The 26,824-nt window shown below is 50.3% G+C and overlaps 1 protein-coding gene across 1 annotated transcript in view; it reads right to left on the bottom strand.

The window, feature by feature from the left end:
• cntnap1 (contactin associated protein 1) overlaps positions 1 to 26,824 on the bottom strand; it is a 152,470-nt gene that overhangs the window by 8,270 nt on the left and 117,376 nt on the right. The window contains exons 5-18 of the mRNA XM_052038778.1: positions 18,764 to 18,967; positions 18,361 to 18,545; positions 17,890 to 18,033; positions 15,382 to 15,655; positions 14,915 to 15,064; positions 11,202 to 11,373; positions 10,079 to 10,185; positions 8,848 to 8,970; positions 8,154 to 8,357; positions 5,102 to 5,258; positions 4,600 to 4,727; positions 3,620 to 3,787; positions 2,899 to 3,117; positions 954 to 1,193 (exon numbers count right to left, since the gene is read on the bottom strand). Of these exons, the coding sequence (XP_051894738.1) occupies positions 954 to 1,193; positions 2,899 to 3,117; positions 3,620 to 3,787; positions 4,600 to 4,727; positions 5,102 to 5,258; positions 8,154 to 8,357; positions 8,848 to 8,970; positions 10,079 to 10,185; positions 11,202 to 11,373; positions 14,915 to 15,064; positions 15,382 to 15,655; positions 17,890 to 18,033; positions 18,361 to 18,545; positions 18,764 to 18,967 (2,475 nt within the window). The remainder of the gene's footprint in view (positions 1 to 953; positions 1,194 to 2,898; positions 3,118 to 3,619; positions 3,788 to 4,599; positions 4,728 to 5,101; positions 5,259 to 8,153; positions 8,358 to 8,847; positions 8,971 to 10,078; positions 10,186 to 11,201; positions 11,374 to 14,914; positions 15,065 to 15,381; positions 15,656 to 17,889; positions 18,034 to 18,360; positions 18,546 to 18,763; positions 18,968 to 26,824) is intronic.

The following is a 26,824-nucleotide window of genomic DNA, read 5'->3' as shown; positions in this document are numbered from 1 at the left end:
TTCTTTCTGTCATCGACACTTCCTGCCAACCTAATTCTGTGTAAATTCTAAAAGGCCGAAGCCCCAGAACCGACCCCAGTTATATTTTGTCATTTAGTCTTCTGTCTAAGGAAATCCAGTGATTCCTTCACCACAGGCATGTATTTTACACAATAACATTTGATGTGACACCTTTCCAAATGCCTCTGGGACTTGTAAGTACATGAATTCTCCTCACAGAGCCACAGGTCCAGACAACCAGGGTAGCCCTCTCTGTTCCAAAATAGCCTGCTCTTCGGAAATGGCCACCTCCTCCAGATCACACTTTCTGCTCGCAGCATGGTTCTATCATTTGGTCTGTTGTCCAAATCAGCTTGATACAAGTGTATAAAATCATGGGGTGGGGGTGCATACCGAGGGTGTTCACTCAGTGTTTTCCCCAGGGTTGGGGAATCAAGAACTAGAGGGGGCAAGTATTTAATAGGAACTTGAGGGGCAACCTTTTTCTTTCACAGAGTGATCCGTATATGGAACAAGCTGCCAGAGGAAGTGGTTGAGGCAGGTACAACAACTACTTTTAAAAGCCAGTTGGACAAGTACATGGATAGGAAATGATTAGAAGGTTATGGGCCAAATGCAGGACTCGCTAGGATAGGGATTGTGCTCAGCATGGACCAGTTGGGCTGAAGGGCCTGTTTCCATGCTGTGTGACTCTATAACTCCACAAGCAAGTCCCAATCCCTGCCCTCTCCCCACAGCCCACCGTTCCCCTTTCAGTGCTGCATCGATTTGATTCCATTGCTTCCCGGCTGTAATTCCCGAGCCCACTGTAAGAAACAATTCCCGAAGGTCACCTTTGGAGCAACCTCACCGCCCCCCCCCTGCCCCTGCCCCCCCCCTCCAAGACCTAGATCTGGACCCCCTCCAGCCCCAGTCCCAGAACCCCCCATCAGTCCACCGACTCGGGCTGGTACCTTTCTCGCAGAAAGGCCCATCGAAGGCACTGGCGTTGCAGTCACAGGTGTACGTGCTGTATCTCTCGACACAGTGGCCCCCGTTCTGACACAGCACCCCGGGTTCACTGCACTGTCCCACACAGCCTGGGTTGGCTCCTTCTGTCAGCTGGGCTTTACCCTCCAGATCCAGGATCACTCCGTTCATCCGCAGCCCACGGATGCAGCCAAAAAATGCATCCCGCCGGTACTCAGCTGCCCCTGTAGATGGAGCAGACACAAACCTTCAGTACAACAACACCCGGGCTGATAGAGTTCCACAATGACAGAGGCAGCGAGAGAGACAGAGAGAGAGAGAGAGAGAGAGACAGACGGAGAGAGAGAGACAGAGAGAGAGACACACACAGAGACACACAGAGACAGAGACAGAGAGAGACAGAGAGACAGTCTTATATACAGTCACACAGACAAGCACAGAGAAAACAGAAAAACACACTCTCTCTCTCACACACGCACACACAGGGAAACAAAGCAGAGATATATATATATAGTCAGAGACACAAACAGAAACACAAGGAGACACTTCCAGACTCCTGGAAAACCCTCAACTCCACATCATGTCACAGCCCAATCAAAAAAGTTGTCAACAATAATAAGAGAGAACATGGGAATGAGAAGGGGAATGTGTCAGGTGACAGAGTGTGAGGAGGGAGGAGGGAGGAGGGATGGGGGGGAATCAGTCTGGGAGAGACCGAGGGGTGGGGTGGCATCAGTCTGGGAGATCTGGGGGCCAGTGTGCTGTTGGGGGAGGGTGGGGTCAAGGGTCATGGGGGTCAGGTGGAGCCAAGACTGCAGTTGAACCAGATGTTTTGGAAGACGGCGGGAGGCGATGATTGGTGGAGAAGGGAGATGATCAGTGGCCAGACCCCTGGTCCATTGTTTTGCTCTCATGTGGATTCATGCACGTTCCCTGTTGAGACGTCAGGGGCAGGTACAGAGTAAGGTGAGTGCAGGGTGGGTCTTCACTCCCCAGGACTAGTCCCCAGGAGGGACAGGTTCCACTGCAGCAACAGAAAGGCCTGCTCAGACCTGCCCTGGAACACCAGGAGCTGTGCTGGGACCCACACCTCAGGCAGGAGAGACACTTACCAGCATTTCAAGACTTAAATTATGAGGAGTCCAGAACTAGTGAATGTATCCTGGGAACTTGTGAAGTTGATGACGCTTTGACTGGTTGTCATACATTAAGTTGACGGGGGAGTCAGGAAGGGACCACAGACAGAAGGAGGGTAGTGGAAGGGTCGAGACTGTTCCTGCAAATGCCACTGATGGGGGCAGCGATCAACGTAAAACCGAACGAAGTTTGACATTGGAAGGTTCCAGGAAAAGGCAGCTCATGGAGTCAGCCCACACAGCTCATTGTTAACCATGCCTGATGGGCTGAATGGCCTCCTTGTGTTGCAGCAGAACTGCAGACGTGAGACCAAGGGAACCTGGCGGTGTTGCTGCCATTAACTGACGGCCAAGAACCCATCAGTGCCGTGCTATCTAACGCTTCCTGAAAACCATAGGCAACACCAGCCCCCATGTGACCGCCACAGGGCCCGGACCCCCACGTGACCGTCCCGGGGCCTGTGCCCCAACGTAACCATCCCGGGGCCCGGAGCCCCCACGTGACCACCCCAGGGCCCAGACCCCCCACATGACCGTCCCTGGGCCCATGCCCCTACATGACCGCCCCAGGGCCCGGACCCCCCACGTGACCACCCCAGACACCTTGCCCCCACGTGACCATACCAGGGACTGTGCCCCCATGTGACCGTACCAAGGACCAGACCCACCACATGACTGCCCCAGGGCCCAGACCCCCCTGTGACTGTGCCAGGGACCGGACCGCTCCGGTCTCCCACCCACCATGTGACCTCCCGCCCAGCAATAGACTGTAGTTGAAGAGTTTGAAACGTACCCACATAGAGGGGTCGGTCCAGCCTGAGGGACACGTAGCTCTGCGGTGGAGCCTCCAACACTCGCCACGGCAGCTCGTCCAGCCGCAGGCGAGAGAACTTCACGTTGATCTCTGCCTCCACGAAGTGCCAGGCGTCGTCATTGAGCGGTGTTGTGCCCTCGACCCGCAGTTCCTGGGGTCCATCACCCACATTGAAGGAAAACACAATCACCTTCTCCGCTGTAAAACACCAGGTCAGGGGATGGGGTTGGGAACAGGCACCAGCAGAAGATAGCCCCCTCCATGCTCTGCCCTCCTACCCCTCACACATCCCCTGATCCCTGCCCCTCCCACCTCCCATCTGCCCTTCTCACTTCCCAGCCCACCCTTCCCCAACCTCCCCTCCCCATCCTACCCTTCCCCAACCTCTCCTCCCCCTCCCACCCTTCCCTCTCCAACCCTCTACCCCAAACCCCTCCACTCCCCCACACTCTCCCAGGTCTGTCCTCCTCTCTCACTCCAACCCTCCCCATCTCACCTCTCAGTCCTTCCCCCAACTCCATCCTCCTCCCTCCCTATCCCTGACCCTTCTCCCTCCCATTGATCCACCTCTCCACTCCCATTCACTCACATCCCATTTACCTACCCCCCATTCTGCCCTCCCTCCACTCCCCCCACCCTGCTTACCCACAACCCACCCCTTCCCGTCTCACTGAGCCCCTCATTCCCACATAAAACTCACACTTTAGTTCCAGCCGGATGAAGTCCCAGTATCCGGAATTCTCCAGGAAAACACCATAGGGGGATGTGGTTTTAAAGTATAGAGAGATGTCTGCACTGGGGCCTGGGCTGAAGGGTGGGAACACCATGTAATTCCCCTGAATAAATGTGGCCCCATTCCAAGATCCTCCTGCAGGGAAAGTGGAGAGTAAGTTGGATAAATCCACCTTGGCCACACTCCCCCGGGATCCCATCACCCCACCCTGGGGGTCAGTCACGTGATATACCCCATCCTGGAACCTGGTGGTACTCCCTCTGAGATTCAGTGACCCAAAATACCCAAATTCCCCTGGGACACCGAGAAACCTTCATCGTGTCATCGGCACACACTCTCCAAGCCTTGGGATTAGGGAGATCACCACCTGGCCTCTCCCTCATGATCTGATGTCCAATAACCACCTTAGTCCCAAGAGCTGCAGCTGAATGAAGCCCACCCACCTTACACTGGTACCTGACCTCCTGATGCCACAACACCTTTCCACCACTCACCATTGGTAAACAAAATCCAGAGGCTACGAGAACCTGTTTTCATATTTCTAATAATTTACTGTTCCCTCCTCTAATATTTACTACTCTCTTCTTTGCTGAGTTTCAAACCCCTCTGACAAATTCAAGCACACTTCTGTCCTCCCGCAAACCCCAGTTCAATGTTATTGCTCAAGGATCCAGTTACCCTGCTCCAATGATCAGCCTGTAGGATCCTGTGTCCCAGAGTCCAATGATTCCCCATTTCCCAGAATCTAGTTATCCTGTCCAGGATCCAGTTTCCTCTGTCCTCATCCAATAAGCTTCACCAACAAATAATCACAAAATGCTTGCTTGACACTTGTTGGGCAATTTCAGGCCATGACCTCTGAGCAACATTGCACAAAATCTGTTCAGACCTTTGACCCGAGTCCATATTGTCCCTCCCTCTGGTGCTCACTAGACTATGATACTCACCATCGCCATAGCAACGCAAAGGTCCCACATTAAACCTGGCCTCAGAACTTGATCGATTTGTATCACCAACGACAACCTTGGTTACTGGCAGATCTTCCTTAACTCTCAGCAAACCACGGTCATACTTCCTGTTAGCAAGAAAGAGAGTGAGCGAGAGAGAGGATGGGGGTTGGGGAGAGGGCATGATAGAAAGAGAGAGCGATATGTGCGGAGAGACAGGGAGTGACAGAGTGGGGAATAAGCTGCCATTGTTTTTGTACAAGCAGTAAGTGCGTTGAATTTTTATTTATTCGCTCGAGTTGTTGGCCGTGCCGATGTTTAATGTCCTTCTATAACTGGGGAGCCAGTAAAGAATCAGAGCTCTGGGTCTGGAGTTCCCACAGGTCACACTGGGTAAGGGGGCAGATTGAACGACGGGCTTTCCAACACTCCAGTAGTTCCACGGTTCCCGTTACCGAGGCCGAATTTCTTTCTCCATTGGGAGGCATGCGACCGGACTCACCACTGCTTATAGTCTGCATCACAGTTGCAGTAATACTTTGGATCAGCGCAGACTCTGTTCATCCCACACGAACATCGCTGGATTCCTGGACTTGCATCTCCCCAGTAGAAATGTTTTTCGGACCCACGACCCAGCCACCAGGTGAAGGGCAGTCCAGCTGACAGGGAGAGAATCAAAGACAGACGTCTCAGAAACACGAAGAAAACCAAGGCTACTTCCTGCTACACAGTCTATCAGATGTAACAGCAGGAGGGGGTTATTCAGCACTGACTGTTGTGCCATTCATGCCTCAGCCTGATATCTGTCCACCTTGCTGCCCACCTCCATACTCTCGATACCTTTAATATCCAAAACACTCTGTGACTGAGCACCCACGTGTGGAGAAGTCCTCCAAAGGGCACAGTTCTCCGTCGGCAATGCTGCACTGCATGTACTGCTCTTTTCAACTAATGCAGGTTCTTGCGGCTGCCACCACAGACCCTGGCAGCTGTGAGCTCAGTGGCCTTAAAGGGATATACCACAATACAAGCCGCATCCTTACAGGACTATTACTTCTTAAACAAGTAACATGAAGTTGGGGGGGAGGGGGGGAGGGGAACAATCTCAGGGTGATTGGTGAATCACCTTCTTGGTGCAAGAGGACTACAAGAACTGACTCAGTGTATTGACTGGTGTTCCAGCAGGATGTTGCCAGGTTTCTGCAGGGATTTACAATCTCTTAACGCCTGCTCCTGGGAGAAATATACAATGTCCCCTCTTCTCTGTCTGCTCCCGTGCTCCAAAGGTAAATCCTCCTTGAAGATTAACTTTGTTTGAGCTCCCCGTTGCAGCAGTGGGCAGAAAACTCTGGAATGTGGCAGAGTTTGGCAGCGGCCTGGAATGGTCCTGAGCTCAGGAAACCGAGAGTGACTGTGACTCTGACCTCCTCAGCCAGAGAAGTGCAGGCACACATGTGGGAGGATGCTCGAGGTGTCAGAGATCTCACTTAGGATAAATAAAGCAGTTTAAGTACTGACCCTTAAATGATCAGAGTTTGGAGCATAAAACCTGGCCATTCAGGGAATGAATGAAAGCTGTCACTGATGTAATGAAAAGAAGACACAGAAATACTCAGCTGATCAGGCCGCATCTGAGGCCAGGGCTGGTTCCTGTCCTATGCTGCTCTACATTCTTTGAATCTTTTCTGCACGCTCTCCAAAGCCCCCACATCCTTTCTGCAATGGGGCAACAAACCACACACCACACTCCAAATGTGGCTTCATCATGGTTTAACACAGCTGCAACTGAATTCCCAGCTTTTATACTCAGCACCCTGACCAATGAAGGCAAGTATACCGTACACCTTCTTTACCACACTATCTACTTGTGTTACCACTTTTAGGGAGTTATAGACTTGTACCCCAGGATCCCTCTGTACATCAATGCCCCTAAGGGTTCTGCCATTTACTACGTACTTTCCTCTTACATTTGACCTGCTAAAATGCACCACACTTGTCCAGATTAAATTCCATTTGCTATTTTTCTGTCCACATTTCCAACTGATCTCTATCCTGCTGTATCCTTTGACAACCTTCCTCACTGTCCACAGCTCCACCAGTTTTCATGTCATCTGTGAACATATTAATCAGACCACTTTTACTTTCATCTAAATAAATTGCTAACAACAGAGGTGCCAGCACTGACATCTGCAGGGCATCACTGTCAGAAAAACACATCTCTACCACTACTTCTATGACCGAGCCAATTTTGGATCTAATTTACCAATTCACAGTGGATCTCCTGTGACTTAATCTTCTGGACCAGTCTACCATGAAGGACCTTGTCAAATGTTTTGCTAAAGTCCATGTAGCCAACATCCACTGCCCTTCCCCCGTCAGTCATCTTCATCGCCTCCTCAAAACACTCAATCAAATCTGGAGAGACGTGATCTCCCCTGCACGAAGCCATGCTGATTATCCCTAACAAGTCCATGCTTTTCCAAATGCGAGTAAGTCCTGACCCTAAGAATCTTCTCCGATAATGTCCCTTCTCTAGTAGGTGCCGAGCATTCACTGATGGGATGTAGTGAGCTGGAGTTCTATTCTAGCCTTTCCAACAGTTTGATACTTCCAGCTCTCTGGACTGCTGGGATTCGGCTGAACTGCACAAGAGTTTCACCAGAACCCTGAAATCCACACTACCTCAATGTCTACTGGGGCAGTCAATGATCCTCCTCCAGACACCGTGGCAAAACTACAAACTGAGAGGTTGTCCACGTGAATCTTAAACCAGCTGTCCCCACTTGCAGTGATTTAATGAACCCTGGGCTCACCATGCTGTCTTGCAGAAATCACTGCAGTCCCCAAAGGGCAGCACTTTGTAGGGAAAAGTGGGACAGGAACACATTCCAGAACAAACATCTGGCCTCTGATGCTGCTTTGACCTGTCGTTTGGTTTGGATTGAAGCACAGCAGGTAGGAGTTTCACAGAATGTGAGTGTGGCGACCCTGAATAAACCGTGGAGCGCAGAGCAACACTGCGTCCTCTGTACATACTGCAGAGTGACCATACAGAGTGACCACACTGCAGAGTGTCCATACTGCAGAGTGACCATGGTCTCCCTCTCCCCACCAGTATTTGTCTCGTTAACCAAACCAAGTGCATTTATCATTTCTGCTTTAACAGTAGAATGAGGTTAGGGCATTAATCATTTACACCGTTTGAATTTGCCTTAAAACACTAATTTAAACATGCGGTCATTGATAAAACATGCGTATGACATCACGATTACATGCACACTGCAAGACACTGCCCCTCACCAAGCGCTCTGATTCCCACCAACTCCCGGTGCGGTCCGTTCCCGCCTACACCCGGTGCAGTCCTTTCCCGCCTACACCCAGTGTAGTCCATTAACTCCGTTCCCGTGAAGAAAGGAGTTCTGCCAACACCACCTTTAGTGGATCAGTCCCGAAGTAGATCTGAATCCAAAGAATGCGGCGTTCCACTGAGTTACTGCATGGTCTGCCCTTACATGGACTTACATCCACTGAGTTACTGCTCGATCTGTACTTACATGGACTGTTCAGCAGCCGGGACCTGTAGCAGGAGAAGGAGATACTCTGTTCACAGTACTCAGCCTCCAGCGTTATTGCAGAAATCTCTTCCTCGGTGTTGTTGTAATACTGGATTCTCCCCACGTACGGTCTCTCCAGGGTCGATCCTGTCACCTTGGTGTCCTGCTGCTGCAAGTGATAAACGACTGTCCAAGCCTTGTCCTCTGTCAAAACAGGCCAGCGAGTCAGAAGCTGCCTCTGCAAGTCCCATCCATTAACTCCCATAACTTGAGGATCTCTTCCTTTGCTGACATGACCCCGAGTGACCCCATCCCGACCTAGGCCCCACAACCTGACCCTCACCACCCCTGACCTGACACATTGCCCTGATTCCCGCGAGCTGCCACCCCAACAGCCCCATCCCACCGATCCCAAACCTCCCACTCCACCCAACCTGACCCTTGCACTTCCCCCCAACCCCCGATCTCCTGCCACCCACACCGCCCCCCTTCCAATCCAACATCTCCCACCTTCCTGGAAAACTCCCCCCACCCTGACCCAGCCAGGCTGAAGCTCCCATTTGGGAGCTGGATCAGGCTGAGAGGATGTGGAGAGGACTACAGGCTACACTACATGTGCTGCTGTTGGCCAGAGAGGCGCAGGCTCCCAGGTGCTGTCTGGATGGTGAGCCAGTGTGTCTCCAGGTGTAAATACCTGTCATTGTACAGTGCACGGTGAAGGGTCTCGCTGGACCACTGCCATCGGGATCAACTGTGTAGTTTCCAGACTGTCTGACACCCAGCCTCCTGTATCCGTCACATGATTCCGGATAGAGAGCTGTCAACATTTCAGAACAGAATAGAAGATGGGAGCAGGAACCATGATAAAAAGAAGCAGTTAGTGTGGCAAAGGAGGAAGGGAGAATTAATATATCACGTTAGAAATAGAAACAGGTGAGACACTGCTCAATCAGAAATGCTCATTAGACCCTGGTCCCCAAACCCTCCTCAAGAGCAGGCCCCACACAACCTGAACCATCTCTTGGAAATGCGCTGTGCTATTCCACACCGCATGGAGGCACTTCCAGCGTGGGCTACTACCCAGCAGAGTTCCCTACCCCTCTACCTGAGGGACCAGAGTGGCCAGTGCTGCAAAGAGCTGTGCCATGCAACAGGTTTTTAAACTGGTTCACGAACTCCCAAGTCACAAAACATTTCTGCAGCCTGGAGAATCTTGTGTTCCCTGTACATACAGAGTGTGAGAGGTTGTAGCCCCTCTGAGCATTTGAACTAACTGCTTCTCAAATTCTGGTTGCACTTCAGCAGCACATTCCTGAACTTTGGGAACCAGGTTGGAGGGTGGGGTGGGGACAGACAGTTTGAAGGACTTGGACTGGCCAACGGGGCCCAAGCAATGGGCCATCATGGTGTCCATTACAGACCACTGCCTGCTCCTCTCTCAAGGAGTCTTCCATGTCTGGTGTCTCTGGAGAGGGAGGACACATTGTGTGCTGGCTCACGGGAGGCCTTCTGGGACCAGTGAACATCACAGGGCTTGGAGTGTGTCCTGGACCCAGATGTCAATATCTGAGTTTGGTTGGATTGTTACAGAGTTATACATCACGGAGATAGACCCTTCGGCCCAACATGTACATTCTGACCATCAGATACCTATTGACGCTAATCCCACAGGGGAAACTCACATGGTCTCAGGGAGGACACGCAAACTCCATACAAGTAGCAGCGAAGGCTGGGAACGAACCGGGTCTCTGGAGCTGTGAGACAGTGTGTATTGTGATTACCGTTATGTTAAAATGGATTAATGCTCCCTCTGGACTACCCCTCAGAGACTGCCAGGGCAGAGACTACACGTGTCAATGTAATGGTTCCCACTGCCCTTTTGAACAGCACTTCATCCACAGGTCAGTTGGCGAAGCATCACTCACAGTTGTGACAGGTTACTCCTTTATATCCAGTTCTCTCACAGTCACACACAAAGTTCTCAGCGGTCTGGAGACAAATGCCACCATGCTCACACAGGTTCGGTGTGCAGCTGTCAATCACAAAACATATCAAACTTAATGAATACATGCCTCATGTCAAAAAGGATTCTGGATAAAGAAATGTGTGTAATTGTACAGTCATTGTTCATTCAGAGTGAGGGTCACTCACACAATGGTGACAGCATGGACAGAGGATATTCGTCCCTTTGAGTCTGTGCCAGCTCTATGTAGGAGCATTCCAACTCGCCCTGTGCTCCACCCTCTCCCTGTAGCTCCCTTCTGAACATGACTGAATCCCTCTCCAGCAGCCCCCACAGCCCCAAAACACTTGTGAAGATACTTTTCCTCAGGTCACTTCTGGTTCCTTCACTATTCACCTTCCCTGTGTGAGACCTACTTCTTCACACCTCTGTCAGCTGGAAGTCTCACTCCATCTGTTCTGTCGATACCATTTATAATTTTAAATCCCTCTGTCAGATCCTCTCGAAACCTCATCTGTTGAAGAAGAGCCCCAGCTTCTGCAGTCTCCCCACAGAACAAATGTCTCTCCTTCCTGGAATTAGCTCAGTTAATCTCTGCACCCACCCCAAAGGCTTTCACATCCTTCCAAAAGCCCAGCACCCAGATCTAGACACAATACCCACATAAGGATGAATCAGTGTTTTATATGTTCATTATGATCTCCCTGCTCTGATAACCGGTGCCCCTATTTATAAAGCCCAGGATCTTGGACCATTTTAACCATCTTCTCAATCTGCTATTTCACTATTAATGGACTCTGCACAAATATCCCCAGATCTCTCTGTTCTTCTACTGCTTTTAGAATTGTACCCTCTGGTTTATAAGATTAGATAAGCTAAGATATTTATTTATTAGTCACATACATCGAAACACACAGTGAAATGCCTCTTTTTGCGTTATTGAGAATGTGCTGGGGGCAGCCCGCCACTTCTCAATACCTCTGTATCGTTCATTCAGGGTGAGGCTCACCCCACAATGCAACTGTACAGAGTCACTGTTTATTTAAGGGAATGTCATTAAATCATTATTTTAAACATCTCCTTACCGGTCTGCTACTCCACACGTGTCAAACAGCATCTCTGAATATCGCCCTAGTTTGCGTCTTTTTACCAGCTCCAGATCAACAAGGTTATTGTCAATGTAGAAGAGCTGCATGCAGCCGTGAAACTCACTCGCATTAGAAAAGCAACCCAAGTTCTTCATACTCGCGGGGCAACCTGTGAATATTCAGAGCATAAAACAAGGCAGGGGACACATATACAGCTTGTGTATATAAGCTGGTGTAGTGTAGTTAGAGTTCCAGGTGGCCTTTGATAAGATTATTACAGAAGATAAGCACACTTGGTCTGGGATAACATACTGGCGTTGTGTGAGGATTAGTTAACAGTGACCAGAGAGCAAACATCACAGGTTCATTTTTGGGCTGAAGGTTGTGACACAGGATGTCACAGCGATTGCTGTTCAGGCCCCAGCTCTTTACAATCTACTTGGATGATTTTGGATGAAGGGATTGTGTTATTCTGATGGAGGTCTGTGACCAGTGGTGTTCCACAAGGATCAGTGCTGGGACTGCTGATTGTGGTATTTAGAAATGATTTGGCTGACAATGTAGGTGGACTGATTAGTAAGTTTGCATGACAAAAAAAAATGGCATAGTAAGGAAGGTTGTTAAAGGATTCAGCAAGAATGTAGACTTGCTGGAAATGTGGGCAGAGAAGTGGCAGATGGAGTTTAATCCGGACAAGTGTGAGGTGTTGCACTTTGCGAGGTCAAATGTAAGAGTAAATGGCAGAACCTTTCGAAGCATTATACAGGGATCTTGGGGTGCGTGCATAGCTCTCTGAAAGGGGCAACACAAGTAGCTAGGGTAATGAAGAAGTCATGATCAAATGGCAGAGCAGACATGATGGGCCGAATGGCCTAATTCTGCTTCTATGTCTTATGGTCTTAAATTAGCACTATGGTTGGCACAGACTTCACAGGCCAAAGGGCCTGTTCCTGTGGTGTGATGGTCTGTGCTCTATGTTCACGGTACACAGCTGGGTAAACCGTATGTTGGTCTTTATTGCAAGAAGATTTGAGTAGGAGAGTAGAAATATCTTACTCCAATTATATACAGCCACAGCAACACTGCATCTAGAATACTGCTTGATATCTCCACCTAAACGCAGCAAAGGTCCACCACGTTGATTCCTGCTATGAGAAGAGATTAAACAAACCGGGCTATATTCCTTAGAGATTGCATGCATAAGTGGTGATCACATTGAAATATTAGAACCATAGAACACAACAGCACAGAAAACAGGCCATTCGGCTCTTCTAGTCTGTGCTGAAACTTTATTCCACTAGTGCCATTGACCTGCACCCAGTCCATAACCCTCCAGGCCTCTCCCATCCATGTATCTATCCAATTTATTCTTAAAACTTAAGTGAGCCCACATTTACCATGTCAGATGGCAGCCCGTTCCACATTCCCACCACTCTCTGTGAAGAAGTTCCCCCTAATGTTCCCCCTAAACCTTTCCCCCTTCCACCCTAAAGCCACGTCCTCTCGTACTTATCTCTCCTAATCTAAGTGGAAGAGTTTACTCGCATTAATTCTGTCTATACCCCTCATAATTTTGTAAACCTCTATCAAATCTCCCCTCATTCTTCTACGCTCCAAGGAATAAAGTCCTAACCTGTTCAATCTTTCCCTGTAACTCAACTCCTGAAGACCCGGCAACATTCTAGTAAATCTCCTCTGCACTCTTTCAATCTTACTGACGTCCTTCCTGTAGTTAGGTGGCCAGAACTGCACACAATACTCCAAATTTGGCCTCACCAATGTCATATACAACCTCACCATAACATCCCAACTCCTGTACTCAATACTTTGATTTATGAATGCCAGGATGCCAAAAGCCTTCTTTACAACCCTGTCTACCTGTGACGCCATCTTCAGGGAATTATGTATCTGAACTCCCAGATCCCTTTGTTCCTCCGCACTCCTCAGTGCCCTACCATTTACTGTGTGTGTCCTACCTTGATTTGTCCTTCCAAAATGCAACACCTCACACTTGTCTGCATTAAATTCCATCTGCCATTTTCTGGCCCATTTTTCCATTTGGTTCAGATCCCTCTGCAAGCTTTGAAAGCCTTCCTCGCTGTCCACAACGCCTCCAATCTTAGTGTCATCAGCAAACTTGCTGATCCAATTTACCACATTATCATCTAGATCATTGATATAGACAACAACCAACAACGGACCCAGCACAGATCCCTGAGGCACAGCACTAGTCACAGGCCTCCAGTTTGAGAAACAATCATCCACTACCACTCTCTGTCTTCTCCCACACAGCCAATTTCGAATCCAGTTTACAACCTTTCCATGGATACCTAGTGTCTGAACCTTCTGAACTAACCCCCCATGTGGAACCTTGTCAAAGGCCTTACTAAAGTCCATGTAGACAACATCCACAGCCTTTCCTTCATCTACTTTCTTGGTAACCTCCTTGAAAAACTCTACAAGATTCTTTAAACATGACCTACCACACACAAAGCCATGCTGACTATCCTTAATCAGCTGTCCAAATACTGGTATATCCGATCTCTCAGGATACCTTCCAATAATTTACCTACTACTGGTGTCAGGCTCACCAGCCTGTAATTACCTGGTAATTACAAATATTCCTGGTAATTACCTGGTAATTATAAATATTCAAAATATTTATGCAGCTTCACTAGGTACATGCTAAGAGGATTTCTGCTGGCCGAGGAACTGATTGAAATAAGGGCTTAGCATTCAGGACAGAGACATGAAATTTCTTCAGCCAGAGGAAGGGTATACTTTCACTGCAGGCAGTGCACAGAAGGTTCACCAGATCATTCCTGGAAGTAAGTAGGTTGAGTCTTCACTTTCTGGTACCTTGAAGGATGAACAATGATCTGATTGAAGCATGCAAGAGTCCAAGGAGGATTGAGAGGGTGGCTGACAGAATTTACCCCTAATGGAGTTATCTAGAACTAAGGAATATAGTTTCAGAATGGGGGGGGGGTGGTTATCTGTTGAAGATAGAGATGAGGAGGAAGAAAAAAGGGGTCCTGAATGATCTCCCCAGAAAGCTGTGAGTCAGAGTCATTGAATGTACTGAAGGCTAGGATAAAATAATCTTGGTGTTTGGGAGAGTCACGGGAAAGGGCAGGAAACTGGAAGCTGAGAAACAAGTGCAGGCTCAAAGAGCCAAGTGACCTGGTCTTGGTTCCGTTTGCTATATTATCACCAGAAGTGTTGAGGTTCTAAACAAAGAACCACGCGAGTTCACAGGGATCTGAAGAGACCTGGAAAACTGGGTATGTTTGTTCCGAAGAAGTCACTGGGGAGTGGATGGACATGTTCACGATAACAGGATTCTGGGGCAAAGTAGATGGTATTGTCACTGAAGGTCTGGGACAAGGGGAGAAAGATAAGTTTAATGTCAACCACCTTATGAGAAGTTAGCAGATACTTGTCTTCAAAAGCAACAAGTTGCTTATTCAGACCTAGATTTAATAGTGCAGGCAAGGGTTGGGGAGAGGGTGAGCAGATAAAGGGAATCTGGCAATTGGGAATAGGGACCTCAGGACAAACACCCATCGGCTCCTTGGGCCAAACTGTCATTCTCAGTGAGATGCGGATTGTAAGAATCTGAGTGTTGTCTCCTGAGTACTGAACACAGTGGCTTGTCTCCAGTGACCACTGTAAGCGGCGGATGAGAAGGATGGGACAGTAATACACACCTCCAAAGAAGTACTGGTCCCCAGTCTCCACTCGCAGGGCATGGTTCACCCGGACTGCAGAGTCTTCCTGCTCGTCAATGACAACAACCACGGAATCCATTCGTGCCAGTAGATGCACCGAGTGCCAGTGTCCATCCGTCAGGTTATAGCCTGAGGACAAGGGGAGAGGTGGTCTGAGAGACTGACTGCTGATCTCCGATCACTGACCCCTACTACTAAACCCTGACCATTGATCACTGACCCCGATCACTGACTGCTGACCACTGACCTATGACCACTGACCCCTGACCGATGCCCAATCTGTCCACCGTTCCAACTCTCTGTCATTGCACAGGTCACAGTTCTGCAGAAATTCAACCACCCCGAGAGGAACAATTGGTGCCCGTGGTGTCCCCTCCCCCAGCCCCAACCTGAGCCGGACCCTCCTCCACCCCTACCCCCACCAGCACTGGCTCATCCCCAGGTACCTGCGGCAAACTCGAGCCGCCGGTTGCTGCTCTGCTGGATGGAGAGATTGAGCTGCCCAGCGCTGAGCTCCATCTGCAGCCAGCCCAGGCCCCGGGAGAAGTTGGTGAAGAGCAGGAGGCCGCTGGAGTCGAAGGAGCGGAAGCTGAAGTTGAGGGTGAGCTGGGGGAGGAATGGCTGCCCCGGCAGCTGCAGGAAGCTGGCGGCCGACACGAAGGTGAGCGGGTAGAAGGGTGGTCCCGTAGCCGGGAGCCGGCAGTGGAACCGGACATCGCCCTGTGGAGGAGCAGAGCGGAGATCAGGATCGGACTTGACCCCGCACTCCCCACCCCCACACCGCACTCCCCACCCTCACCCCCACCCCCACCCCGCACTCTCCACCCCCGCACTGCACCCCGGCCCCACACTCCACACACATACCCCTCCACCCCCCTACCACGCTCCCTACCCCTAGCCCCACACTCCCCACCCCCACACCACACTCCCCACCCCGCACTCTCCACCCCCGCACTGCACTCTGGCCCCACGCTCCACACACACACCCCCCACCCCCCTGCCATGATCCCTACCCCTAGCCCCACACTCCCCACCCCCGCACTGTACTCCTGCCCCACACATCCAACCCCTCAACACAAACCCCCACCCCATACTCCCCAAACCCGTACCACACACCCCCACCCCACGCTCCCCACCCCTGCCCCACACACCCCCACCCCATGTTCCCCACCCCCACCCCTCACGCCCCATCCCCGCACTGCACCCCTGGCCCCACGCTCCACACACACACCCCCGCCCCACACACCCAACCCCTCACCACGCACCCCTGCCCCACACTCCCACCCCCATACCACACTCCCTGACCGCACCATCCCCACCCCCGCACCATACACCCTCACCCCACACCACATCCCACCTTTCACCACACACCCCCACCCCACCCTCCCAACCCCTCACCACACACCCCCACCCCACCCTCCCAACCCCTGCACTACACACTACCGCCCCACATTCCCCACGCACTCACCACACCCCTCCACCCCACCATCTCAAACCCTGCACTACACACCCCCTCCCCATACACCCCACCACCCCCACCCCACACACCCCACCTCCACCCCTTCACAACCTGTGTACCATACACCCCCAGCCCTACCCTGTATCCCCATCCCCCATACCACGAACCCCTCCCCACCCTACCAACTCCTACACCACCCCACCATTCCTCCCCACCCCCCCCCACATCCCACTCTCACCCTTGGCAGGAGCAGAGGAGACATCAGGCATCACTGCACCCCCAACCCATCCTTCCAACCCCCGCACCAACACCCTCACCCCATTCATCACAAACACACCCCACCCCCACCATCCCACACCCACACACACCCCTCCCTCACCCAGGGCAGGAACTGACCCACCCCCTCACTGCACACCCCAAACCCGGCCCATCCACTGCTGCTGCCCCTCTGCCTCGCTCACCAACCCTGGGCAGCAGCCACAGGTTTGTAGAATGAGCTGGGAACTCCCCCCGCAGGGTTGGGAGGATGGGCAGTGTGGGGAAGGGGGGGGGGAGCAGATCCCTCTTTGCAAGAAATGGAGGTGCATTTGCTATTTTCCAATCTAATGGAACCTTTCTCAACTCTAACTCAATTAAGCTATCTGTGTGGCCAGGGGAACGAACCATGGTAAATGAGGGAAGGGCAGAGTAATTAAATAAGTCTTTTGCAAAGGTCTTCACTGGAGAAATTGCTGGAAATTGTAAATCAGCAATTGGAAGAAAAGGGGAACTTGGGAAAATGACCATCACCGGGAAGTGGTACTGAGCAAACTGTTGTTGTTGGTGACAAGTCCTCGAGTCCTGATGGAGTCCTGCGACCTTATAAGAGGTGGTCACTCAGATAGTTTTAATAAACTCGAATTGAGAAAATGAGGGAAATCACAGGAGTGTTAGCTTAACCCGTCATAGGCAAAATTTTGGAATATACTACTAAAGATATTATCACAAGGTGCTTAGGAAAATAAAACAAGGTAATCAAGCAAAGTTGGCAATGGTTTTATGAAAGGTTTCAACAAACTATTGGAATTTCCTGAAGACGTAACATACAAGATACTGAGATTTCCAGAAGGTATTTGATGAGATGCTGTAGACACGAAAAGCTATTGGTTCAGGAGGTAACATTTGCTATGGATAGATGACTGGCTGGGTAACGAGAAAGGGAGGGAAGGTATAAATGGGTCTTTGTTTTGGTTGTTACCAGTTTGTGTGGTGTGCCACAGGGAACAGTGCTGGAGGCACAACTACAGTTCATAAAAATGACAGATGAATCCACCTCTGATAACCTGAAGAAAAGTAGGTAAGTAAATTGAGCAGAGGACATAAGGAGGCTCAGAGGGATATGGGTAGGTTAAGTGAGTGGACAAATGATAGGCAAATGGAGTATAATGAATGAAAAAGTGAAGTGATCAATTACTTGAGGTATCAGACTTAGAATTTCAGTCTGACCATTACCTACCAGGCTCTGTGTTTGTGAATGTCGTGCTCTGGCTAGGTCAATGACACTGATGTTATTGTAGAAAATGTTCTCCAAACATCCTTGGAAGTTGGGCTTGTCAGCCAGTCTCTCTCTCTCGGGGGTTATCAGTCCACCAAAGTATATCTGAAATAAAGAGTAGATCTATGATAATGAGCACTACTGAAAAGCGACCCCAGAGTGAGGCAGAAATCAACACAGAGCTGGCACGTCCTGGACAAAGCCCAAGGAACTGTAGCCAGTTATGGTGCAAATGGACAGCAGTTAGAAGTGATGTGATCTGTACAGAGACTCTACCGACTGTGGTTATAGTTTCTATCACAGATACCAGCCAGTAAGGAGGGCGGGAGCCATTACCAACTGTTGACACTTTTAACTTGAATTTTTAACAATTTAAATCTTTGTTCAACACAGCATCAGCTGGACACACCCAACTCATCGCCCCTGACTCACCGCTGAATCAAGATCCAGGTAATCAAAATCCCCATTGGTGAGGAAGCGTTCAACATGACCATCCAGTGTAAGGTTAACTTCCTGCCCATAGCGCTCGATTTGAACCATGTGCCAGTGCTGGTCATCCAGCAAGCTGCCCAGAGTGATGGAGGTCTCTCCCATCACTGGGTGTACGCTGCTACTACCTGAACAGAGAACAAGCATTACACCAAAGACATTAAACACGGTCCCACAACAGTGTGCCCGGTGATGGAGTTTGTAATAAGCAGTGTTCCTGATCCTGTAATAGGACTTGTAACAAGCAGTGTGCTTGGATGTGCTTTTAAAGAACAGTGCGTTTGCTGCTACATTTACAGACCCCATTGATGAAGCTTTTTCAAATGGTGTTGTACTGAGTAAATACCTAAATTAATGTGAAACAGCAGTTTTGCTTGCTTCAGCTCCACAGTGATGTAATCTCCCTGCTCCCCCTCACTGTGCAGGAGAAGGCCGTCCTTTATCCATGTCTTAAAGTTGAACGAGATGGAATCAAAGAGTGTTCGTGTGTGCCTCTCCTGGAACTGGTAGCTCAGAGAACTGTTCCCATCAAAAGAAACCACGTCAGAATCTAAACAGTGCACAGAAATTCTCAATGTTAATACTGGCAATAAAAGCAACAAAAAAGTCAGCCACACCAAGCAATGACAGGGCACAGGGAGATCACATTAGGAAAAGAGCATCAGTCCAAGAAAATAGGATTGGGATAAATTAAAAATTAGCAGCTGGGACAAAAGATGGTAGTAGACAAAAATCAAAAGGAAAGCGGCATCACAAGGCATGACACTGCATCAGGAGCAAATGGAAAAAACTACCATTCAAATGGGAAAACAAAGGCAGGAGTAAATGAAAAACGTCGTGGAGGAAGAGAAAAAGGAAACGACAGAGGAAAGCAACGAGAAAAACAGGAAAACACTTTGCTAAAAAGGTACATCAGACACAGCAGTATGGTGGGAGAAGTATAGAGAGGGGAGGGGAAGAGCGGAGAGGCGGAGAGGGGAGGGTGGGGAGCAGTGGGGATGAGCGGGGAGGGGAGGGGAGGGTAGGGGTGGGGAAGGGAAGGGAGGGGAGGGGAGGGGAGGGTAGGGGTGGGGAAGGGAAGGGAGGGGAGGGGCGGAGAGGGGAGGGGTGGAGAGGGGACGGTAGGGTAGGGGTGGGGAGGAGCGGGGAAGGGAAGGGAGGGGAGGGGAGGAGGAGGGGAGGAGGAGGGGAGGAGGAGGGGAGGAGGAGGGGAGGAGGAGGGGAGGGGCGGGGAAGGGAAGGGAGGGGAGGGGAGGAGGAGGGGAGGGGCGGGGAGGGTAGGGTAGGGGAGGAGGAGGGGAGGGGAGGGGAGGGGAGGAGGAGGGGCGGGGAGGGGAGGGGAGGAGCGCGGAGGGGAGGGGAGGGGCGGGGAGGGGAGGGGAGGAGGAGGGGAGGAGGAGGGGAGGGGAGGGGAGGAGGAGGGGAGGGGAGGGGAGGGGAGGGTAGGGTAGGGGAGGAGCGCGGAGGGGAGGGGCGCGGAGGGGAAGGGAATCGCAGGGAATAGCTTGGCATGAGGAGGTGAGGAAGCAGCATCACAACAAAAGGAAAACAGAAAAAGGAGAGAAAGTAAACAGCAGGACGGAAGGTAAAAGGTCACGAGTGGAAAGTGAAAAGTGTCTGAGAGGAGATGGAAATGGCAACGGGAAAATAGGGAAAACATCTGGGAGGAGGGCAGGAAAACAGCAACCGGAGAAGAGGAATCAGGTTTCAACAGAAAATGTTGAAATTATGAGAAGAGAATCAGGAGAAATAATAAATAACAAGCAGGAGAAGGAGAAATAAAACAGTATAAATGGAAAAGACAGACAGCAGGGGAAGAGGAAACCGGCAGCGGGGGGACAGGAAACCGGCAGCGGGGGGACAGGATGCACGAGGGGAAGAGGGAAACAAACACGATCAGAGCAACAGGAGAATGTCTGAGCAGCCGGACAACATCAGGAGGAAAGATAAACGGTAACAGGGTAAAGGAGAACTGCAGGAGGGGGATGGACGAAGGGGGATGGACGAAGGGGGATGGACGAAGGGGGATGGACGAAGGGGAAGGGGATGGAGAAAGAGCAGCCGAACCCAAGGGGAAAGGTAGCAGGTGGAAGGAAAGGAACAAGAAGTTAATCAGGAATGGAGGAAGACATCAGGGAAAGAGGGAGGCATCAAGGAAAATGGGATCGGAAAAAGGTAAAAATAAAGTGGCCGAGGAAGAGAGGAGAGTGACGGATTCAGGATAGGGAAAAGGGAACCGGGACTAGGAGGGTTGTGGACACAGAAGGTAAATCCAGTCGGGAGACAAGGAGAGGAAAGGAAATCAGCAACAAGAGGAAAACAGGAGGGGGAGGAAATCGATACAAAGCGAGGCGTTAGCAGAGGACAACACAGGCAGAGGGAAGGTGATCAAAGGCAACAACATAAAACAAATGGGCATGGTGGAATACGTCGAATACGTCAGTGAGAAGGTGGTAAAACAGCTGGGGGAATAAAGTGAGCAGCAGAGAGAAGGTGAAGGCCAGGAGAAGAAATAAGCACCAGGTAAAATGAGAGGAAAAAAATCAGAAGGGGAAAGGACAAGAAGAGCAACGTAAAGGCAGCTGTGCCAGAAGGGGGGGGTGTCAGTGTAAAGGCAGCTGCGCCAGAAGGGGGGGTGTCAGTGTAAAGGCAGCTGCGCCAGAAGGGGGGGTGTCAGTGTAAAGGCAAACAGCAGGACACAACGGGAAACTGCGTTTGGAGGAAGAGGAAAGAAGCAGGAGAAAAGAGAAGTGTGAAGGGAAGAAGGAAATTGCATTAGGAGAAGGTGGAAGCCCGATTAAGAGAAAAGGAGAAACAGCAGTGTCACGGACACACCATCTGACATTGACCTCGGCACTTCATCCACTCAAGGCAAAGTCGCTTCCGCCACAGTCAACCTTGCAACATCCTCCTTGCAAACATCTGGATTAAATTGGGAGAGCTGTCCCACAGAGTAATCAAACAACATCCTGACACGGTCATACTCACAGAATCATTCCTTACAATGCACCAGACTCCTCCATCTCAATCCCTGAGTATGTCTTGTCCCACCGAAGGGGCCAGAGTGTGCTAAAGACTGAAGCATTCACAACCACGTTGAGCCTGAAGTGCCAGGTGGGGGATCTATCTCGACTTCCTCCTGAGATCCCACTATCACAGAATCCAGTGTGAAGCCAATTCAATTCTCTCCACAGAATAATGAGACCATGGTTATATCAAGAACAATGAGATTACACTACATGCCAGCTGTTATGAACACCTGCACTCTGGAGTTAGCTGCTCCTCCAGTCACACTGTTCCAGTACAGTTACAACAGGATCATTTATCTGACAATATGGAAAATGTCTCAGGCTTGTCCTGCTCGCACAAAAGGGGAAATCCAATCTGGCCAAATCCTCCTCAATCAGTCAGCTTTCAAGTATCAGCAAAGTGACGGAAAGTGTCGTTGAAATGCCTTCCAGTGGTATTTGCTCACAAAACCCATTTACTGATGCCCAGTTTGGGTTTCACCAGGACCACTCGGCTCTTGACCCCACCACTATCTTGATCATTGACCAAGGAGCTGATTCCCAGAACTGAGGTGAGACTGACTGCTCTTGACTAAAGGCAGCGTTAGACTGAGTGTGGCATTGAGCTGTCCTGGTGAAACGGAAGTCAGTGGGCAACAGATCGGAGTCAAATTTCAAACAGAGGAATGGATATTGGATGTCAATCAACCCAGCCCCAGAACATCACTACCGGAGTTCCTCAGGATGGTGTCTCAGCTGCTTCATCATTGGAGCAGGACAGTAGTGCAGCAAACAGCACTGCTTTGTCACTGCTCCAGCAACCTGGGATCGACCATGACCTTCAGCACCAAGTGTGTGCAGCCTGCACGTTCTTCCAATGAACGCATGGGTTTCCTCCGGGTGCTCTGGTTTCCTCCCACGTCCCAAAGTCATATGCAGTTGGTAGGTGAATTGGCCACTGTAAATTGTCCCTAGTGTGTAGGTGAGTGGTAGAATCTGGGGGCCTTGGTGGAACGTAGGAAGAATAAAATGGGATTAGTGTAAATGGATGCTTGATGTTTAGTGCAGTCAGTGGGACAAAGGGTTTGTTTTCTTGCTGTACAAGTCTATGACCCGATGATCTTTATCATAAGATCAGAAGTGGGGATATTCATTGTCATTCTGTCTTGTTTGCAATCCCCTAGATGCAGAAAGACCTGGACCACATTGAGATATGGACTGGTAAATGCCAAGTAACATATGCACCACAGAAGTACAGGGCAGTGACCATCTCCAACAAGAGGGAATCTAGCCACCAAACTTTGCCAAGTCTCTCCATCACCCCAGCATCAAGATCCCGTGGACTACAGTTGACCCAAAACTCAACTGGAGCAACCACATAAATGTCGGCAGGTGCAGGTCAGAGAAGGGAAATGCTGAGTGACCTACCTCCTGATACCCAAAGCCTTTCTACCGTCTACAAGTCACTGGTCAGGAGTGTGATAGAACACTCTCCACTTGTCAGGATAAGTGAAGCTCCAAAACTCTCAAGAAACTTGACAATAGTTTGGACAAAGCAGGCCGCTCAATCGGCACCCCATCTACCACCCAAAATACTCACCCCCTCCACTGCCAGTTTACAGTGGCTGCAGTGTGTATCAGCTCCAAAAGTGAATTACTTCCTCCGTTATTCTGACAGTCCCAAACCCACAGCCCCTGTTGCCATGCAGGACAATTGCAGTGTGTGCATGAAGACACCAGCGGCAGGTTCACATTCAAACTATGCGCCATCCTGACATGGACATCAACTACTGGTCTTTTATCAACGGAGGAGGACAGCAGCCGCAAAGAAAGTTGTAGAAGGGAAAATGTAGCAGCAGGAAAGGGAAACATCATCAGGCATTGAGGAAAAGCAGGAACAACATCAGCAGGATGGAAACAGCATGAGGAGTAAAGGGAAATATTCAGCAGAGAAAAGGAAGACAACGGTGGGGTGAAGGAAGACAAGACAGAGAAGAGGTAACCAGCAGAAGCACAGAGATAAAACAGCACCGGGGAAAGGAGAATATCTCTGGGAAAGGAACAAAATCATCAGCAGGGCAGTTAGGAGAATATAATCCCAGTGTTGGGGAACATAACCTTTGTAAAAGAAGAAACAGTGGCAAGTGGAAATTTCACTGGGAGAAAACGAGAAGGCCACAGTCAGGGAGAGAGAAAGACCGGTATCAGAGGACAGGAAAAAATTAACTTCTGCAGTAAAGCGAAACAAACACAAGGGAAACAGAATACGGCACACAGACAAAAGGAAAATAACTTCCAGAGAAAAGGGGAAAAGCAGCGGCAGGACAAAGAGAAACACCAGGGAATAAGTCGAACAGTAGCAGCAAAGAGAAATAGGCAGGTGGAAGGGTGGAGTCCTGGAAGGAAGGAAAACATCAGTGGAAAACAGAAGTTAAATGAGGGGAAAGGGGAAACAGTGAAAGGGGAAAAGGAAACAAAACAAACAGCAGCGGTGGAAATAATCAGTGGGGAAAGAAACCAGGCACAACGCGAGCACTGAGGTGGAAAGGAAATTGCATCAGGAGGAGTGGAAAAGAGGAAACGGGGGGAAGGTGAACTAAACAGCAGGAGAGGAAATGGAAACCAATATCTGGGAGAAAGAGAATTGGGGACAAGGGAAGTAACAGCAGCAGGAAAGGAAATCGGAAAAGTGCATCAGGGGAAAGGGGAACATTGTTCAGAGACCAGGAAAGGAACAGGCAGAGCAAAGCAAGAAAAGGCATGAGGGGAAAAGGGAAACAGGAGGAGGAGGAAGGGGAATTGGTAGGGAAATAGCAGCGGGTTCAGGTGAAGGGGCCAGGAGGCGGGGGAGAATGAAGGAGTATCAGTGGACAAGTCAAGGTGGCAGCAGATGAAATGAGCATCGTGGGAAGGGGAAACAGCAAGAAGGAAGTCACCAGGAGTCCAGGCAAGGAAACAGCACTAGAGCGAGTGAAAACTGTCACCAGGAGGGAAGGGAAACAGGAACGGTGCCGGGGGAGAGGACTACACTGACAATAGAAACAGGAACGGTGCCGGGGGAGAGGACTACACTGACAATAGAAACAGGAACGGTGCCGGGGGAGAGGACTACACTGACAATAGAAACAGGAACGGTGCCGGGGGAGAGGACTACACTGACAATAGAAACAGGAACGGTGCCGGGGGAGAGGACTACACTGACAATAGAAACAGGAACGGTGCCGGGGGAGAGGACTACACTGACAATAGAAACAGGAACGGTGCCGGGGGAGAGGACTACACTGACAATAGAAACAGGAACGGTGCCGGGGGAGAGGACTACACTGACAATAGAAACAGGAACGGTGCCGGGGGAGAGGACTACACTGACAATAGAAACAGGAACGGTGCCGGGGGAGAGGACTACACTGACAATAGAAACAGGAACGGTGCCGGGGGAGAGGACTACACTGACAATAGAAACAGGAACGGTGCCGGGGGAGAGGACTACACTGACAATAGAAACAGGAACGGTGCCGGGGGAGAGGACTACACTGACAATAGAAACAGGAACGGTGCCGGGGGAGAGGACTACACTGACAATAGAAACAGGAACGGTGCCGGGGGAGAGGACTACACTGACAATAGAAACAGGAACGGTGCCGGGGGAGAGGACTACACTGACAATAGAAACAGGAACGGTGCCGGGGGAGAGGACTACACTGACAATAGAAACAGGAACGGTGCCGGGGGAGAGGACTACACTGACAATAGAAACAGGAACGGTGCCGGGGAGAGGACTACACTGACAATAGAAACAGGAACGGTGCCGGGGGAGAGGACTACACTGACAATAGAAACAGGAACGGTGCCGGGGAGAGGACTACACTGACAATAGAAACAGGAACGGTGCCGGGGGAGAGGACTACACTGACAATAGAAAGGGGGAAAAGAAGCAGAGTGAAAAACAAACTGCAGGAGAAAGGGAAGAGAACACTGGGAGAACGTGCAAACAGCACGAGCAATAATCAGCAGGTGAGAGGCAGGATCAGGGTAATGGGCGTCAGGGAAAGGGAAAGGAGGAGGGGTATCAAGAGCAGTAAAGGGGGAGGTCAAAGCAACAGGGGAAACAGGAAGCAGCAACAGAAAGGAACAGAGGGTCAGGAAAAGGTACTTCTGTGTTGGGGAAGAGACAGATTGCATCACCGGAAGAGGAAAACAGATCAGTGGAAAAGGGAAATAAAACATCAGGAGGACAGCGGAAAAGGAAGGAGCAGCTCAGGAAACAGCAGACAGGAACCGCAACAGTGGAGCCGGAACTCAGCCGAAGGGGAAAAGCTGTGGCAGAGAACAACAATTCCAGGGAAGTGGAACATCATCAGGAAACTTGCATGAAGGGATTGAGAACGAGCAGCTGAAAGGGGAAGGGAAATTAGTGGGAGAAGGGAGAGAGCGGAGCGATGGAATGACATCAGCAGCAGTTGACAGAAAAGTAACCCCCAGGACAGCAGGGAAGGAGGAAAAGCAAAGCGGTGAGAGGCAAAAGCTGACAAAGGGCAGGGGGGAGGCGTTAGCATCGCCACAAATTGAAGGCTGTCTCAGTGGAAAAAGTACCAAGTGCAGGAACAGATCGAAAAGTAGAAGAATATCTGGGGAATGGAAATGAGGAAAGACCAAAGAAATTACATCAGGAGGAAAGAAAGCGTTGGGGAAAAGAAAAGATCCAGCTGCGGGAGAGGAGGGCAGAATCTTCAGCAGCGAAAGTCAGGAGACGCAGCAAACACCATCAGGAGAGAAGGGAAGCATGGGGAGGAACGGCACACACAGTGTGAAGAGAAATGGACCTTGGCGTTGGCACCTGGTGGAAGGAAAGGAGTGTTGTGGAAAAGGCAAAGCAGCAGCGTGAGTGGAAGGACACGGCACCAGAAGAGAGTCACTATGGTGATGTAGAAAACAACCGGGGAAGAGGAAAGGTCGCAAGAGAACAAACAAACACAGAAACGAAGGGTAGAGGCAGAAAGGTGCAGGTGGAGAAAAGAAAATCAGTCAGAAAGTAACACCTGAAGGGGAAAAAGTGACACCACAAGGAAAGGAAAGAGCCCAAATGGGAAGAGAATCTAGGGAAGAGGAAACCGGACAAAGGGAAACAGGACAGCGAAGGGACGTAGGCAGAAAGGAGAACAGCAAGAGAAGGAAACTTTCACTGGGAAAAGGAGAAACAGCCATAAAAGGAAAATAACGAGAAAGAATAAATAGTCATAAAGATAAAGAGAGTAGGAAAAACATAAAAAAAGGGAGAGGAAAATGAGAAGTCAGTGTGGAAGGAAACAGACAGCGGCAAGGGCAAGAGAGCAGCACGGGAGAGAGGGGTCAAACTGCAGTGGGGAAGTAAATAATAAAATCACAAAGAAAGGAAAGAA

The sequence above is a fragment of the Pristis pectinata genome, chromosome 25 (assembly GCF_009764475.1).
Source record: "Pristis pectinata isolate sPriPec2 chromosome 25, sPriPec2.1.pri, whole genome shotgun sequence".
In the NCBI taxonomy this organism is placed as follows: domain Eukaryota; kingdom Metazoa; phylum Chordata; class Chondrichthyes; order Rhinopristiformes; family Pristidae; genus Pristis; species Pristis pectinata.
This window is presented reverse-complemented; position numbering and strand designations above follow the sequence as displayed.